Raw genomic sequence first — 19,276 nt, forward strand, 5'->3', positions numbered from 1 at the left:
ACTTTGTTCTTGATACTGACAACCCAGGTCACCAGAAGGTGTCGGTCAATCAGATACCAATCAAAGGCCATCAGCTTCTACATCCTAAAATGCATCATTTCCCCTGACCATCCTGACTTGGAAATATATTGCCGTTCCTTCACTGTCGCTGGGTCAAAATCCTGGAATTCCCACCCTAAGGGCATTGTGGGTCAAGCCACAGCAGGAGGTCTGCAGCGGTTCAAAAAGGCAGCTCACCACCACCTTCTCAAGGGGGCAACTAGGGACGGGCAATAAATGCTGGCCCCGCCAGCAACACCCACGTCCCAAGAATGAATGAGAAAGAAAAAGTTGTGACCTACTCCTCGGGGGATCCAGTGGTAAGAAGGTATATATTTTTTCTCTTCTTCTTGCGGTGTTACGGGAAGAGAAGTGTCCGGGTGGGTCAGAGGCAAAGGCTTTCAGAGACCACTCCATGGTCCATCATCTGTCGCTCCATTTGACCCCAGATTGGGTCAGTTGGAGGTTCAGAAATTTCTGAAGAAGCATCCAGACCCGAAACATCAGCTTTCCTGCTCCGCTGATGCTGCCTGGCCTGCTGTGTTCATCCAGCTCTACACCTTGTTATCTTATCACCCTATACTGCCCCCAGGGAGGTAAGTTGAGGCCCTCAAGAAACCATTAATTGATGACCATCAGGGTTTTAATCACTGGCCTGTGACCTTCTCATCCAGAACCAAATTGCTAATATGGCGAATTTCCCTCCACGCTAACCTTGCCCAATTATTTCCCTTTCTCTAAATCAGGGAAAATCACCCCGTTATGGGATTTATTTTCAGCTTTTTTTCGTCAAACTGAACTCAGATTTTCAACCTGCGACAGTAAGATTTGAACTTCTGTCCTCTGGACGATTTGGCCAGGCACAGGACCTTTCTGCTAATGCTTAAGACTGCAAAAGATCCGACCCTGGGACCACCCCACCACCAACCCCCCGCAACCCCACCCCCGTCATTAGCCGGTGTACATTTCAGAACATGGTCAAATCCCAGAGAAGCTCACCATCAGCACTTTTCCATGTGATTTTATACGCAGATACCATGCCTATTCCCGTCCACATGATCTGGAGCATGTTCCGTCGAGTCTCAGTCACTCGCACATTGGTCACATCGCCAACAATGGGATCTTTTTGTGAAAGGACACAGAAATATATTTGTCATTGAGTCACACAATTTCTAATCTTACATGGAATCAGAAGCATGATTAAGTTCCCTTTTTGTTCCTCCCAACCAGACCCAAGCCAGTGTCCAGGTCATTTCCTTCGACCCAAATAAACCCCAGGGTGGGGGGCCTATCCTTGGAAGAGCCTCTCACCTGTTGACAGGGAAGAGAGGACCAGCTTCTGCCCCGAAAGGTAAGGGTTCCCAGGCAGTTAGAAACGCCAATGCTGGCTGTGTTGTGTCTGCTCTGTTCAGTTTTCATGTTGCTGGTAAAGGTGACATGAATTACACATCCCTAATGCCCTTGAGATTCTCATCCTGGGAGACCGCTGAGGATAATAGAAAGAGGCCATAACCTTGTCGGTAGGGAGAGGCGTTTCTGGGACTGGAGCTGTTGTAGATTGCTGGAGCAAAGTGCAGGCACCTTTAGAATTGTATGCTGCACAGCTGGCTATTTGGCCCATTATAATTTTGACTGAAGTAGCACTGCTGCTTCACAGCACCAGCGACCCAGGTTCGATTCCAGCCTCAGGCGACTGTCTGTGTGGAGTTTTCACATTCTCCCCGTGTCTGCGTGGGTTTTCCTCCCGGGTGCTCCAGTTCCCTCCCATAGTCCAAAGGAGTGCAGGATAGGTGGACTGGTCATAGTGTCCAGGGATGTACAGGCTATGTGGATTAGCCACGGGAAATGCAGGGTCACAGGGATAGGGACGGGGTACGGGGGTGGGTTTGGGTGGGATGCTATTCAAACAGTCGGTGTGGACTCAATGGGCTGAATGGCCTGCTTCCTCACTCTAGGAATTCTATGATTCAAACTGTCCAGTTGGTCCCACTCCCACAATTTTGATTTTTTTTTTCTCTATTTTCATGTTTTCATCCAGTTCTCTTTTGAAAGCCATTATTAAAACTGCTCACACCATCCTTTCTGACAATGGCACTCCAGATCTTGCATTCTAGGTATCTTTAATCAGACACATAATGCCATATGTCAATAGATGTGAGGTTGGAAAAGCACAGTAGGCCAGACAGCATCCGAGGAGCAGGAAAGCCAATGTTACAGTTAGGAGTGTGACGGGCTTCAGCCCAAAACGTTGACTTTCCTGCTCCTCGGATGCTGTCCAAACTGCTGTGTTTGTCCAGCTCCACGTGTATTTACTCTGGCTTCCAGCACATTTTGCCCTTCTATGCTAAAACTGTCTTCACTTACAGGATCTGTATCCCTCGATTCCTTTCCTATTCATGTATATGGTCAGGTACTTCTTGAACCTGGATCTTCTGGCCCAAGATCCCCAGTCCGACTACACTCTCCCTACTGACACAGGGTGCTCAAAATGAGAAGTGTTCCATTAAGTTGACATTACTCGAGATGCAATGAACTGTCATCACTAATCTTCCACATTCAACATCCTGGGTTTACCATTGAGAAGAAACAGAACTGGACTAGCTACATAAATACAGTGGCTGCAAGAGCAGTCAGAGGCTAGGAATACTACAGTAACTGACTCCCCAAAGCCTGTCCACCATCTACAAGGCACAAGTCAGGAGTGTGATGGAATGCTCCCCACTTGCCTGGATGGGTGCAGCTCCAACAACACTCAAGAAGCTTGACACCATCCAGGACAAAGCAGCCCACTTGATTAGCACCACATCCACCACTTTCTATATTCACTCTCTTCACCATTAACTTATAGTGTGTTCCGTCTGCAAGGTGCACTCACACAGACTCCTCCCACAGCACCTACCAAATCCACAACCACGTCCATCTAGAAGGACAAAGGCAGTAGATACATGGGGACACCAGCCCCTGCAAGTTCCCCTTTAAGCCACTCATCAACCTGACTTAGAAATATATCGCTGTTCCTTCATTGCTGCTGGGTCAAAATCCTGGAATTCCCTCCCTAAGGGCATTGTGGGTCAACATGCAGCGCATGGACTTCAGCAGTTCAAGGCAGCAGCTCACCACCACCATGTCAAGGGCAATTAGGGATGGGCAATAAATGTCAACTTGGTTGGCAATGCCCAACATTCCATGAACCAGTTAATTAAAAAGGGCATCATTTAAAGTGAAGGTTCATAAAAGTCACTGAAAAGTAATAATGGGCCAGAGATGTCTCAATGGTGATGTAGGCTGAGGTCTCTGTGCCACCACTCACTGGTCTTTGTAGTCACTGTCATGACGTTTCCCTCTCTGGATCCAACCAGTCCCGAGACCTCAATCGCATACACAGTGTTGGGCTGCAGCCCTTCAATGTCGAAAGCGCTGGTATCTCTGCTCAGAATCCGACTGTCCTTGACACCTGAGGGACAAAAGAAGAATAAGATGGAGACCTGAGCATACAGGAATGTCAAGCTGTATTCGTAATGGCGTGGGAAAATGCCCCAAGGTTTGGCACTTCTTGAACCTGGACCTTCTGGCCCAAGATCTTGAATAGACATTATCACTCAACATCTGACACTGAGGCACATGAAGAGATATGAGGACAGCAAGTTTTAAGGAGTGACTTAAAGTAAGAGACAGAGGGATGTAGAGGTTTGGCTAGGAATTTCAAAGTTTAGTTGATTTGTGCCAAGCCTCTTGTCTCAATGGAGCACGCTGTTCCAACAGACTTGACATTGTGTCATTCTTTTCCCATAGATCCTGCTGCCTTTAGGGCCTGGGCTCTACCTTGCATTGTAGAAGTTACTCTCTTATGGTAGGCTCTCCCTACTCTGAGTCTGCTGCATCTCTGTCTCGACCATTTAGTTGTTGGCAAGGCCAGAATTTGTTGTCCATCCCTCTGCCCATGAACCATATGCCTTACTAGGCCATTTCAGACGGTGAATAAGAGTCATCCCCATCATTGTGGTCCTGGAGTCATGTGTAGCTCAAACCTGGTATGGAAGGCAGATTTCATTCCCTGAAAGACACTACTGAACCAGATGGGCTTTCCCCTTTCCTTTGTATGTTGTTTCCTTTCAACCTGCCTCTGCTGTATATCCAAGCAATGCATTCCAGACCAGAACCACACATTCAGTGAAAGAAGATGTTTTTCACATCACATTCGCTCCTTTTGCAAATCATTTTACTTCCGTGCCCTCCGGTTCTTTATCCCTTTAGGAGGAGGAATAGTTTCTCTCTATCTACTCTCTCCAGACCCCTCACAATTTTGAAAACCTCTGTCAAATCTCCTCTGAACCTTCTCCTCTCCAAGAGGAACAGCTTCAACCTCTCCAGTCTAACCTCATCACTGAAGTTTCTCATCCCTGCAACCATTCTTGTAAACCACTTCTGCACTCTCTCTCCAATGTGTGCCCACATCTTTCCTATAAGGTGGTGCCCAAAACTGTACACAATGTTCCAGCTGAGGTCTAACAAGTGTCTTATACAAGTTCGACATCACCTCCTTGCTCTTGTATTCTATGCCCCTATTAATAAAGCTGAGAACACTGTGTACTTTATTAGCTGCTCTTTTTACCTTTCCTGCCATCTTTAACGTATAGTATACATTACTACACAATTGGATACATTGCAGTATACAACCAGGTTCCTCTGCTCCTGGACCCCTCTTAGAATTGCACCTCCTGTTTCCTTCTGTCTGAGTGAGTTCTCCCTATCGTAAGACATCACCTCACATTTCTCCGCACTGAACCTTATCTGCCACCTATTCACCCACTCCACCAATATCCTTTTGGAGTTCCTCACTGTCCTCCTCACAGTTTCCAAGTCTTCCGAGTTGCATATCATCCACACACTCTGAAACTGAAATCAACATGTTCATTCCCATTCTTCAACATTTAGGAATCATGGAGCTGAAAGTACAGCCAGCAATGGGGGAGCATTACCATTGGGGATAACTAACACTGGGGATCACTAACACTAGGGATAATCACCTCCAGGGATAATCAACATTGAGGATCATTAACAGTGGGGATAAATTACATTAGGGATAATCAACACTGCGGATAATTAACAGTCTCCAACTAGAGAACAGAAACTTCTTAAAAATAAAGGAGGACTCCCTAAAATTAGACTTTGAACTTCAGTTTATCAGAGTTTGTGGAGAATGCTGACAAGACCAGCATTTGTTGCCTGCGAACCAAGCTTCTTGCTTAATCATTTCAGAAGGCATTTAAGAGTCAAACACATTGTGATTACACCACACCAGGTAAGGATGGCATATTTCCTTCCTTAAAGGACATCAGTGAACCAGTTGGGTTTTTACAACAATCATTGATAGCTTCACAGTTATCTCACTGCGATTATCTTCATTTTCCAGATTTATTAACTGAATTTAAATACCACCAGCAGCTATGGTAGATATGAACCTGTGGCCTCAGAGCAATATCTTCTGGATTGCTAGTCCAATGACGCTATCATAACAACCCTGCCTCTCCAGGTGTGTTGCCAACCTTCCAGAGTCTTGATGTTTTAATAAATTATCTTCAGGTCAAAAGTCAAGGAACACCAAGAAAGACTCCACGCCAAGACAAAACATATTCTGGCTTCGGATTTTCAACTTTCTTTGAATACAATACTTATTAATTACAAAGATAATGAAGATCTCTCAAAGCCCACCTACAAAGGGTAGTTACTGAGAAGTGGCTGGAAACATAGGGCAGATTGACTCAAGGCCTTGAGCATATACAAAGAGGAATCTAGATGGAAGTAGGCCATTTGGCCCAATGAGTCTGCTCCATCATTCAATGAGATCATGGTGGATCAACTTCACTTTCTTGCCTTTTACCCACAACCTTTGTTTCCCTTACTGATTAAAAATCTATCTCAGCCTTTAATATACACAATAACCCAAACTCAGCAGCCCTCTGTGGTAAAGAATTCCACAATTCACTACCTTCTGAGAGAAGAAATTCCTCCACATTTCTGTGCAAACCCTTATTGTGAGATGCCTTCTGGCCTTAAATTCTCCCACAAGGGGAAACAACCTCTCTGCATCTAACATGTCAAGTCCCCTAAGAACCTTGTGTGTTTCAATGAGGTCTTATTGCTTTAAACTCTACAGAGTCCAGGCCCAACCAGTCAAACTCTCTTCATAAAACAACTCCTCCAAACCTGGTATCAGCCTACTGAATGTTCTCTGAACTGCCTCCAACGCCAGTCTATCTTTCCTTGGATAAGGGGCCCAAAACTGTTCACAGTATTCCAGTTATGGTCTGACTACTGCCTTGGATACATTTAGCACAACCTCCCTATTTTTATACTCCATTCCTTTTCAAATAAATGCAAGCATTCCATTTGTCTCCTCTGTTACCCACTGAATTTGCATGCCAGTATTTTGTTATTTATGGATGAAGATTCCCAAACCCTCCTGTTCTGTAGCTTTCTACAGTCTTTCTCCATTTAAATAATATTCAACTCCTATATTCTTCTTCATAACCTCACACTTACCCACATTATATTCCATTGGCTAAGCTTTTGCCCAGTTGTGTAACCTGTCTATGTCTCTCTGTAGACTCTTTGTGTCACCTTCATCATTTGCTTTCCCACCACAAACTCATCCCTCACTTCCCTCATCCAAATTATTGATACATCAATGAGAACAGAGGACATATTTAGTATGAAAAGGCAGGACAGACTGAGGTAAATTGCTCTCAGAAGAAGGTGTTTGAAAGAGCTTTTTACGAAGATTTAGGCAGAAAGAGTTTAACGAAATAATGTTCTGGGGACAAAAACAGAAGTTGCTCGAAAAGCTCAGCAGATCTGGCAGCATCTGTGGAGAAAAAGAATCAGAGCTAACGTTTCGGTTCCGGTGACCCTTCCTCAGAACTTTACAGCATCCACAGTTCTTTCGGTTTTTATTTAATGTTCTGGGGACCCGGGTTTGAATCCTGCCACAGCAGATGGTGGAATTTGAATTCAATAAAAATAAAATCTGGAGTTAAGAGTCCAATGATGACACATGAAACCAATGTCAATTGTCAGAAAAACCCAACTGATTCACTGATTTCGTTCAGAGGGATGGAATCTGCCATCCTTACCTGGACTGGCCTACATGTGACTTCAAGCCCACAGCAATGTGGTTGACTCTTAACTGCCCTCTGAAATGGTCCTACAAAGGCACTCATGTGTACCAAGCACTATAAAGTCTCTTCAAGGGCAAGTAGGGATGGGCTATAAACGCTGGCCAGCGCATTACACCCGCATCTGACAAATGAATTTTTAAAAAAGTTCGTATAAAAAAAGAAATTTCCACTTCTTTAGGAGTCCAAAACCATGAATATAATTTTGCCACTAATAAATCAAACAGGGTCTTAAGAAATACCTCTTTATGTAGAGAATGGTTCAAATGTTCCCAAACAATGTGGGCAAGGTGAATTTTTTTTAATTAAAAACCGAAAGAACTGCGGGTGCTGGAAATCAGAAACGAAAACAGAAATTGCTGGAAAGGCTCAGCAGGTCTGGCAGCATCAGAGGGAAATCAGAGCTAACGTTTTGGACCCAGTGACCCTTCGTCAGGACTCAGTCTGTTTCTTAAATTCATTCACAGGATTAGAGGGTCACTGGATAGACCAGTATTTATTGCCCATCCCTAATTGCCCAGAGGGCAGTTCGGAGTTACAACATTGCAGTGGGCTGGGACTCCTACAGAGGCCAGATCAGGTAAGGGCATTAGTCAACCAGATGGGGCTTCCCCCCGCTCCAAGAACAGGTTTCATAGTCATCATTTATTGAATTCAAGTTTCACTATCTGCCACGGCAGGACTCAAACCCGGGTCCCCAGAACATTACCTCATGACTGGTTGAATAGTCTAGCAATAGTACCATTAGGCCCATTGTCTCCCTGAGGTAGCAGAGTTGCATTGAGGGGAGGTGATTGATAATTCCATGAGGGAGGAAGAGATAGAAGGACATGCTAAAAGAAAAATAAAGAGTTCAGGAAAAACTCACATCTGTGAAGAGAGAAAAATATAGTTTTTGAGTCTAATATGGCTTTTCAAGATTATTCTATTTGAAATGGTCACCCTGTTTCTCCTTCCAAAGATGTGGTCTGACTTGTTGAGATTTTCCAAAACTTTTACTCAGGCTACCAGCATTTGTGGTATTTTGTTTTTTTATTATAGACGGATGTACCAACAGGTTTAGATGAAATGGATTTGGAATGAGACCCTAGTGAATGCCAACACAGACCAGTTGGACCGAATGGTCTCTTTCTGCGCTGTAAACCTGACGTGACTCAGCAAATGGAGCCAATGCATGGCTAAAGCTCCTTGCATGGTCCACACGGGAACCTGACGATACCGAACAACCCACAACAGCAAAAAGAACAGGTCACCTACCATCAGCACGGCGCCATGTGACCCTGTACGCTGTTGCCGTGGCAAATCCGACCCAGCTGATTCGAATCCGTGAGCTCTGTGTTTCGACTACTCGCAGATTCGTCACACCACCCACGAGCGGTTCTTGGAAAAGAAAAGGTTGTTTTCTTTTGAGACAAAGAAACAGCTGATATTTCAAAAGAGCGAGAGGTCATACCGCCCAGCAAGCTGTATTTCTGGAATGTTATATCCACCACACATCTAACTCTCTTCGAGTATCCATTCAATTGCCTTTCGAACTTGCTTCAGAGAATGTCTCGTCAAATTACCTACACTAGTTAACGGAAATACACAGGGGACCAGTGACTGGGTTGAAACAGACCCAACTGGATTGCCTTGGCAGATCTGAGAAGGTTCATCCACCAGTCTGGTCAGTCTTGAACCCTAACCTTGACGGTGAACAACCGTTGCTAATTTCACACACCCAAAAATATGTCCCTGGCACTGACCTTCAATGAATGGGAACGGGGTGGTATTGGTTCTTGATGTGATTGAAGTCTTTCCACAACAAGGGCTCCATTCAAACTCACTGGGACCTTCGCATCACCATTCCTTGTGACCAAGCATAAATGGGAGGGCAAGAAACATTGCAATTTGTACAAAAAAAAATCACAAAGTCGCACCAACGCCACCCATGGTGTTGCTGTACAGGATGTTGGTGAGACCACATCTTAATAAGTACTTCTTACTTACATCATACGGTCAGGTCTACACTCACATCAGTTTTATTCATTCATGGGATGTGCATCTTGCATTTGTGTCCCATCCCTAATTACTCTGTACCACGTTCCTGACCTGCTGCAGTTCTTCTGTTGTAGGGACACCCATTGTGCGGTTAGCAACAGACTTCCAGAATTCTGATCCACTGACAGTAAAGGAATGGAGATATATTTCCAAGTCAGGATTGGAGGGGAACTTGCAAGGGTTGGCATTCCAATGTATCTGCTGCCCTTGTTCTTCTAGAACGTAGAGGTGGTGGTTTGGAAAATGCTGATGAATAATCCTTGGTAAATGAACATCAACAGGCTTTACTGAACATAACTACTTACTAGGAATAGTAAGAAAGAACATATTTGGAAGCTGACATATTTCAGTCCCAGTCCCATGTGATCCATTATCACTAAAGTTCCTAAAGTACATGCTCAGTAGCTCGTCTACAATTGAGGGGAGAGATGTCTGCATTGGATACAGTTTTGAGAAGATGTACTGGAATGAGGAAAGAATGCATAAATTGAGCCATAACTCATTGGTTTTAGCAGATTGAAAGATGATCGTAATTCCAAAGGAACTTGACATTTTTTAGAAATATTCTTTCAGGGAATGTGGTGACACTGGCAAGTCCAGCACATATTCCCCATCCTTAATTGCACCATGTGGCTTGCTACAGCTTTCAGAGGGCAATTAACAGTCAATGCTATTACTGTGGGTCTGGAGTCACATGTAGGCCTGATAAGACTTCTTTCCCTAAAGGGCATTAGTGAACCAGGTGGGTTTTTAATGTGAATCAATGATGGATTCATGGTCACTATCGCTAAAACTAGACCGTCTGGTAGGATTTGAACCTATGTCCTCAGAGCAATGACATGGGACTCTGGATTACTAATCCGACCGCAGCCAACCCAATCCAACCCACTCTTGCGGGCGAACCTAGATCTAGGGAGCACAGTTTCAGAATAATCCTGAATAAGATGATGGGGAGAATTTCCAAGGCGATAAGGATAATTTCTTCTCCCAGTAGTCTTTGGAATTCTTTGGAATTTTCAATTGTTCGGAACAATGTCTTTAGTCAATCTCAGTGCCAGGAAGCTGGCAAAAAGGGTAATTGAGGCCAGGGTTACAAATGAGGCAGGGAGGAAGGGGTTTTAACTGCATTTTAGGGAAGGGCAATACTTATTTAGCTTCATGTAAAAATGTCAATTTCTCATAACAGAATTGTGGCAAACTGTTAGGCTACACCTAACAGGTGGTGAGAAATGATTCCAGTAATGATTTCAGAAAGGTATTTGTGGACAAGGAACTTACGGGGTAATGAACAGAGTGCAAAGGCTTGAAAATAAGTACCACTACTCTTTGATAAGAGCTGGCATTGGAACAGCAGGCCAAACACTGTCTTGCTTCGTGCTCAGTATCTGTCATTTCTAAGATATCTCCACAGAAACTCAAGACCAATATCTCACCCCAAGCAGCTCTTCCTCTCTTCAGGCCTGGCCCTGAAGTATCACCATGCAGGGAGTTAGACACTCACCAGTTCTCACTGTGACAGTGGCGAGAGACCCCTCTCTGTTTCCCACCATTGCTGAAACTCCAATCACGTACACAGAATTCGGCTGCAAACCTTCCACATCAAACATGTTGATGGAGCTACTCAGCACTCTGCTCTCCTCAGTTCCTGATGTAAACAATGGATAAATGCAACATTAATCATTCATTATTGAATCACAGACTCCATAATGGGGAAGCAGGCCTTTCAGTCCATCAAATCCACATCAATGGGCAAGTCATGTAGTTCCAACCCCCTACCCTATCCCTGAAACCTTGCATTTCCCATGGCTAATCCACCTCGCCTATAATTCCTGGACACTCTGGGCAAATTAGAAAGGCCAATGCACCTAACCTACACATCTTTGGACTGTGGGAGGTAACAAGCAGCACCCAGAGGAAACCCACACAGACACAGTGAGAATGTACAAACTCCACACAGACAGTCACCCAGGACTGGAATTGAACCTGGGTCCCTGGTGCTGTGAGGCAGTAGTGCTAACCACTGAGCCACCATGCTGCCATTAACTAAATTCTATTTATTTATTCATAGGATGTTGGCATCACTGGTTAGGCCGGCATTCATGAAAACTCCCCAGCAGGCTGTGAAGAGAATCAACCACATTACTGTGGGACTGGAGTCACACATAGGCCAGACCAGGTAAGGATGACAGTTTACTTCCCTAAAGGACATTAGTGAACCAGATGGGTATTTCATGGTCACTGTTAGACTCCTAATTCCAGATTTCATTTTTTAAAATTTAATTCAAACTCCACCATCTTTCACAGTGAGATTTGAAACCAGCTCCCCAGAACATCACCTGGGGCTCTGGATTTAATAAAATCTAGTGATAATACCACAAGGCCATCACCTCCCCCAATTGAAAGGGCATAAAAATTTCCATTTATCACAGCAATTTGTAGCACCTCACGACATCCCAGAACACTTCACAGTCATCAACCCCACATAGTGGGTCAGCCATTTTGAACTGAAATGGGGAGCAATCTCTTTGTTTAGATGAGTGTGAATTGTTTAATATTCGTGTATGTGAATGTGGGTGTCACTGGGAAAGTCAGCATTTATTGCTGGCCCTAATTGCCCTTAAATGTGGCTTGCTAAGGCCATTTCAGAGGGCAGTTAAGAGGCAGTGAACATACAAGTGAGAAACAAGAGTAGGCCACTCAGCCCCTTGACTCTGCTGTGCTATTCAATAAGATCACAGTTCATCAGACTGTTGCATATCCCTGATTAACCACAATAACCTTTCAACATGTTGCTCGTCAGTAATCTAACAACCTTTGTCTTAGAAATATTGACAGCAAACAATTAATGAAAATAAAATTTACTCAGGTAGGTAGATTATCTCCCAATCTGAATGAAAGGCTTTCATTATTATAGTGCCTTCCGTGACTTCAGGATAGTCCAAATTAAATTACGTTATGAAGTGTGGCCACTGATAGAACGTAGGAACCGCGGCAGCTGACAGGCGCACAGCAAGATCCCACTGATAGAACTGAAGTAATGGTCGGGTTACACGTTTTAATGATGTCAGTTCAGCAATCGAAAATCTGTCTCCCCACCAGAGAAATCTACCCCGCTGCGCCCTCCCCCACCTGCTGTTCTTCAAAAATAGTTCCATGCGATCCTCCCAATTGGGTAAAAGGGCCTCCATTTACCATCATATCCGAAAATGGCACCGACGTCAGTGCAGCATGCCCTCAACACCAGCACCAACTGAGCAACGTTTTAACAAGTGAAGCCTTGTAGGTGCCACTGCCATCAAATATTGGCACGAAACGCAGCAAATGCATTCTTGAGGTACCTCCCAAGGGCAGGGGAACCTCATTCAAGCTGTTTGGAGGTGAGTGCACCTACCGTCAGCGTGTTTCCACATGACCTTGTACGCTGTAGCCCGGGGCACTCCTCGCCACGTTATTCGGATAAGACTATTCCGAGTCTCAAGGGAACGGAGCTCCGTCACACGCTCAATGGCTGTATCTTAGGTTGTGCAGGTTGGAGAGAAAAGGAAAGCTATTTGAAAGATCCATTGACTAAGCAAGTGTACACCTTAGACAAATGGAGCCAAGATGATAGACTTCAATTCCTTTTATTCATTCATCGAATGCTGCTGCTCAGGCGAAATAAATAGGGGAGAAGTTCAGGAGAAGTTCTGTTACACTATAAGTTGTTGCAATCTGAATTTTAAAGGTATCTTGACTGTATTAATAAGATGAACAACACACAGTTGAAAAGCTTGATGGATTGAGTACCCTGCGCACATGTAAAGAGAAAAACCTAAAGAACTGCAGACGCTGTAAATCAGGAACAGAAACAGAAGTTGCTCAGCAGGTCTGGCAGCATCTGTGAAGGAAAAAAGTCGGAGTTAACGTTTCGGGTCCGGTGACCCTTCTTCAGAACAGGGAAGGTCCAGTTCTGAGGAGGGGTCACTGGACCCAAAACGTTAACTCTGATTCTTTTCTTCGCATGGAAAGAGAGATTGCTGGGCTTGGTTGGTTCAGTTGGCTGGACTGTGCTGTGGAATGCTGCCAACAGCATGTGATCAATCACTTCATTAGCTGTCAGTGTTCACAGAGGCCTCCCTCCTTGCCTTAGTCTATTTTTGACAAAGCATATCCCACAGCCTGCCCCCAATCGAAGTTAAATAAACAACCGTCTCCTTCAAATGGAATGAGATGTCTACAGTCCTTTGCGAATTATAGTTAATTACTAATGTGCAGGGCTTCCACACTGGTAGATAAAATAGTCTCTGAAGTGCGTATCAGCCCCCAGAATATTACTTTCAATTTGCTATGTCTATTTTTGATCCCAAGCCCCTTTAAGGGGCTGATCATTTGACAATTAGTTAATCTGATTTAATCTGCACCCAAAGAAAAAAATTCTCCCCTTCCGACTCCATTTTGATTTAGCCCCTTCCCCGTCCCTTACCCTGGATGGGCTTTGCATGTAAATTAATCAGTTGGGTGGTTTACTGGTGGAGCTAAATGGATAAAACAAAGTACAGTGGATGATTTGGTGATGGGAAAAAAACCGTTCAGTTGTGTGCAAGAACTAATAAAAGAAAACAATAAAGACAGAATCCTGAAGACAGAACATTTAATGTCTTTGCTTGAGGTATCCATGACAACTGACATTTCATCTGTGTGCATGCTTGAAGCCACATTTATTCACTCAAAAGGTTCTGTTCTATGTGGGCAAAAGGTATTTACGCAAACACTGCATCTTCTCCTTCAGAAAACGGTTATGGACATTGCCAATCCCTGCCTCATTGCCCTGGCGACGCACAGACCAATCACAGTCTACCTGCCTGTTCTGAGGTTAATAGCCGACCAAAGATTAACAGGTATCAGTTCCTGCACAAACTCCAAGCCAACCATAGTCCAAACAATCAGCACCCTCTTCTCATGCTATATAAATTGCTGTTCCCATTCCAAAATTGGTTCTCTTGTGTTTCAATCCTGATGAGGGCAAGATGCAAAGCTTTGACTTGGTGCCCCCTTTTAGCAATGTTAAGGACTGAGCCTAATTGGATAAGTTTCAAATAGTTTGCAATCAGCACCATGGCTCCTTTTTTTCTCTGTACAACTCTATAATGTTATGGTGAACACAGAGTCCCGATAATTATTATGAACTTCCCGTCAATATTCATCCTGAGTAATGAACAATTCCTTTATAAAAAAACACATTGAGAATTTCCATTAAATGTATAATTAACATCACATCATTAGCGCCATGTTAAGTACAAACTTCACACTGAAATATTCCCACACTGCAATTAACATTGCAATAAGTAATAATCACTTTGCAGTATCTAAACCACAGTCCATTTAATCACAGACTGTCAGTGTGTGTGTCTGTGTATGCAGCACTCCAGTAAAGTTCAACACTGTGAAAAATGATTGATCTGTTGCACTTAAATGTTTTGCAAACTGTGTCTGGGAGGCTATTGTTTTAGATTCAGATTGAGGATTGCAAACAGAATGTTTCAGACAGCCAACAGTCCATAATTTGCTGATTTAGTGCGGTGTTGTATACTCGTAGTCAGAGAGCACTTGATAATATGAACCAGTCAGTGAGAACCTCTAGTGGTACAGCAGTGTTATTGTAACAGAGTGACTTTGATACTCCAAAGTGGAGGGGGAGACATTAAATCTGACTGCACACATGAAAGGGCTTAATGCGCTGGTGTGTTAACCACATACGTGCCGTGCAAGGGATTGAGCACGACTAGTCGTGACTCTCACTGTAATGCATCCAGTCGTTTGTAGGTGTCAATCAGACAACATAGCACAACTTCAATACAGGCAAAATACAGCGGGCGCTGGAAATCTGAAACACAGAGCAACTTGTTCGTCAACCTTTGAACTTCTGTAGGCTAACGTGGGAGGTGGGAGTCAGGGGTGGTGGTTGTGGGGTGGAGGGGCAAGTGCAGGAACTCATCAGCGTTAGTTTGACCTCGTTCTGCCTCTGCAGAAAGTGAGTTAGCGCGGTCGCCCTCTCACTACCGCCGTCTGAAGGGCAGGTAGGGATGGACAATAAATGCCAGCCAAATGAAGGAACATAAAGAAGGATGGTGTGAAGTGTTAAAAGGATTCCGTGGGCTGATTAACAAGCCTGGAAGATCCCTTGTGTTACAGCACAGATTCTAGACCAAACAGGCTTTTAAGACAATGACATGGCATCACAACAAGAGATGTTCCAGTCTGAAGTTACTTGCTGCTTGCCTTCAGCCACTCTCTGTTATGGAGTCAGCTGTAATTGTTTGTACCATATACTAAGCACTGTACCCGGGCTGTGTGTGTCAGCCTGTAACACTGCAGCTCTGTAAACAGTTAGCACTGTGCAACTTTAGAAGACTCAGAACGTTAACCCTGTTTCTCCACAGATGCTGCCAGGCCTGCAGAGTTTCCTCCAGCAATTTCTGTGTCTGTTTCAGGTTTCCAGCCTCCACAGTGTTTTGCTTTTAAATTTTAGGTACCGGATTCAAGGAAAGCCTGACTATTTCTGATTGTACGTAAAGTAGATGATAGAGAAACAGCCACTATCATTTCTCACAGCCATCAGCTCTGAAGTGAGGCTTCATAGAATCCCTACAGTGTAGAAACAGGCCATTCGGCCCAACAAGTCCACACTGACCCTCCAAAGAGCATCCCACCTAGTCCAACCTCCCTTACCCTATACCCCCATGGCTAACACACCTAACCTATACACTATGGGCAATTTAACCTGGTCAATCCACCTAGCCTACACATCTTTGGACTGTGGGAGGAAACCAGAGCACCTGCAGGAAACCCACACAAACACAGGAAGAATGTGCAAAGTCTATACAGAGAGTCACCCAAGGGTGGAATCAAACCCAGGTCCTTGGTGCTGTGAGGCAGCAGTGCTAATCACTGAGCCACCGTGCCACCCAGGGCCTTCCATTGGACAGGTTGGAGTATTAGCAAATGAATCACTTGGGCTTCAGGAGGACAAGGCACAACAGATACACATCCATCGACCTTCTGAAGTCTCTTCTAATAACAATTAGTCAGAACCTGGGAACTTGATACACTGTGTTTGGACGCAGCACATCCTCAATTTGATTTATGTGAAGGTGCCGGGGCTCATTGTGTTGGAATGGTATTGGGGGTAAATGCAAAGGGCATGAGGCCAACCTGATAACTTCCAAACAGCTGACACAGGAGCAGTGCCTTACCCTGACGTGCTGTACAATTCCCCGATTTTATGATTAATGCCTGTAAGCGGGGCCCAGGCAAATCCAAAGACCGCCTGCTCAAATTGGCCTCACTTATCAAGAACTGTGACAACATTCTGCCTGCTTGCAATGGTGCAGCAACAGGTTAGGCCTCACGCTCCTGCACAGGAATCCCCTCAGAGTGACAGCTGTTTATTCCCACTGCCCTGGGGTGTGCAGGGCTTCTGAAACCATCAAACCTGTCCATCACTTCATGGTATGTTAGTTCACAGGTGAACACACAGATGGAAGCAAGGTGACATAGTGGAGGAGAGGCAGTGAGTCTGGTCAATGTACAACAATGCACCTTCAAAGGAGATTCGAAGAGATATGGACTGTCTCCTCTCAGGCATTACGACTGCCAGTCAGGAAGAAAAAGGGATGCTTCTGATCGAGGAACGCATGCCTAGAGACCCCAATGGCATTTTTTATAAATTTATTCATGGGCATTACTTTTACCCGTTCCAAGTTACCCCTTGAGAAGATGGGGGTGAGCTGCCTTCTTGAACCACTGCAGCCCATGCGCTGTAGGTAGACCCACGATGCCCTCAGGGACAGAATTCCAGGATTTTGACCCAGTGACAGTGAAGGAACGGCGATATATTTCCAAGTCAGGGTGGTGAGTGGCTTGGAGGGGAACTTGTAGGTGGTGGTGTTCCCATATGCCTGCTGCCCTTGTCCTTCTAGATAGAAGTGGCTGTGGGTTTGGAAGGTGCTGGCTGAGGATCTTTGGTGAATTTCTACAGGGCATCTTGAAGATAGTTCACACTGCTGTTACTGATGTTGAGCATCTATTGGGTTTCATTGTGAAATAAGAAGGGTGTACTTCAAACGTCTTGGCAAATGCAGTTCCATCCCTGCAATTTCCTGTTTAGTTCAGACATCCTCAGACATAGTAGTCATTTTATTAATGGCTGTAAGACAAACAGCTGAGGAAATCACGCAAGGGCTCAAAGCCAAACCTTCCTTCTCTGACAGAGCAACCTAGCCTTACTCAAGATAGAAGGACCACATTGCATTGCTGATTCCCCAACTATAAGAAGCAATAGAAATACAAAAACATCAACTTGGAATTTTTTTTCCCTTATTCATTCAGAGGATGTAGGCATCACTGGCTAGCCAGCATTTACTGTTCATCTCTAATTATCCTTCAGAAAGTGGTAGTGAGCTGGCTTCTTGAACCGCTGCAGTCCATACATACACCACAGTGCTATTCAGGGAGGGAATTCCAGGATTTTGACAATGAAGGAACAGGGACATATTTCCGAGTCAGGATGATGAGTGACTTTAGGAGGAACTTGCCGGTAGCAGCGTTCCCGAATGCCTGCTGCCCTAATCCTTCTAGATAGAAGTGGCCATGAGTTTGGAAGTTGCTGTCTAAAGAGCCTTGGTAAGTTGCTGCGGTGCATCTTAAGCATGGTCCCCCAATCTGTTGCTCAATTGGTGGATGGACTGAATGTTGACTATGCTAGATGGGGGTGACAATCAAGCTTCCTGAGTGTTGTTGGAGCTGCACCCATCCAGGCAAGTGGGGAGAATTCTATCACACTCCTGAGTTGTGTCTTGTAGATGGTGGACAGGCTTTGGAGAGACAGGAGGTGAATTATTGCTGTAGGATTCCTAGCTCTTGTAGCTACTAGGGCGATTCCATTTCTGATCAACAGTAACCCCGGCTGTTGCTACTGGGGGACTCAGTGAAGATAATGCCATTGAATATAAAGGGGCAATAGTTAGATTCTTGTTGGAATTGGCCATTGCCTGGCCTGAATGTTATTTGCCCAAGCATACTCAGGAAGAGCAAGCTCAGCATTAGTACAGTGTCAGTTCATCTCTTACCTGCCTGAACCACAATGCTGACAGGATTTCCTTCTCTGCCTCCAGAAAGTGGTGACACATTGATGTAATATGTTGCCCCTTGTTGCACTCGGTCAATGTCAAATGTTGTTACGTCGTGTGACACAATTCTGGTTATCTCATATCCTGAACAGGAAAAGACCAGGTTATAAATGCGCACAATTTCAAAACGATCAGGTTAACACAAAACCTGGAAATATCATCAGCTATGAGGTGGACAGTGTCTAACTTCAAAAGGATAGATAGGTTGCAGGATGTGGCAGATGACCGTTAATACAGACATGTGTAAAGCGATACATTTTGTTTGGAAGAGCAAAATAAATTCAGCTCTGTAAAAGGCCTGAAGACTGGTAATGCTAACTTTGTTGCTTTTTCCACAGTTGCTGCCAGAAATGCTGAGTTTCACCAGCACTTTCTGTGCTTGTTTCACATTTCCAGCATATTTTGCTTTCATTACAAAATAATGGGTACAATTTCAAGAAGGGTGCAGGATCAGAGGCACGTGGAGGAAGATGTGTACACATTCCCTAGAATCCTTGCTAGTTGCAGGTCAGGGTGAGAAGGTGAAGAATAAAACATACAGGATCTTGGGCTTTAGAGGGCTGGAGCACACAGGCAAGGGACTTGTGCTTCAGTCTTCAGAATTTGGGATGGGTTTCGTGCACCTGCTGGATGTTGTATTTGGCCATGAATTCACATTGCTTGAGAGGGGCAGTTTTGTCCTCCACAATGTAGCGAATGGTGGCCATTGAGTTGGTGCTGTTTGCAGAGCTTGGGACTGTAGGAGCACAATGGCTTGTTATCGACCTCTGAGAAGTGTATGTATTTGCCGTCATACACCACATGATTCTTCTCGCGAACATCAGCCCTCAGATGCCCGATCTAAGTTTGCAAAAT

The 19,276-nt window shown here is 44.6% G+C and overlaps 1 protein-coding gene across 1 annotated transcript in view; it reads right to left on the bottom strand.

The window, feature by feature from the left end:
• Positions 1 to 1,006: 1,006 nt before the first annotated feature.
• The window catches only part of LOC109916443 (collagen alpha-1(VII) chain-like), a 127,001-nt gene continuing 108,731 nt past the window's right edge, over positions 1,007 to 19,276 (bottom strand). Inside the window, exons 16-21 of the mRNA XM_048606679.1 lie at positions 18,362 to 18,505; positions 12,646 to 12,768; positions 10,756 to 10,899; positions 8,472 to 8,594; positions 3,350 to 3,493; positions 1,007 to 1,161 (exon numbers count right to left, since the gene is read on the bottom strand). Of these exons, the coding sequence (XP_048462636.1) occupies positions 1,007 to 1,161; positions 3,350 to 3,493; positions 8,472 to 8,594; positions 10,756 to 10,899; positions 12,646 to 12,768; positions 18,362 to 18,505 (833 nt within the window). The remainder of the gene's footprint in view (positions 1,162 to 3,349; positions 3,494 to 8,471; positions 8,595 to 10,755; positions 10,900 to 12,645; positions 12,769 to 18,361; positions 18,506 to 19,276) is intronic.

This window comes from Rhincodon typus, chromosome 16 (genome assembly GCF_021869965.1).
Source record: "Rhincodon typus isolate 14 chromosome 16, sRhiTyp1.1, whole genome shotgun sequence".
Classification (NCBI taxonomy): Eukaryota; Metazoa; Chordata; class Chondrichthyes; order Orectolobiformes; family Rhincodontidae; genus Rhincodon; species Rhincodon typus.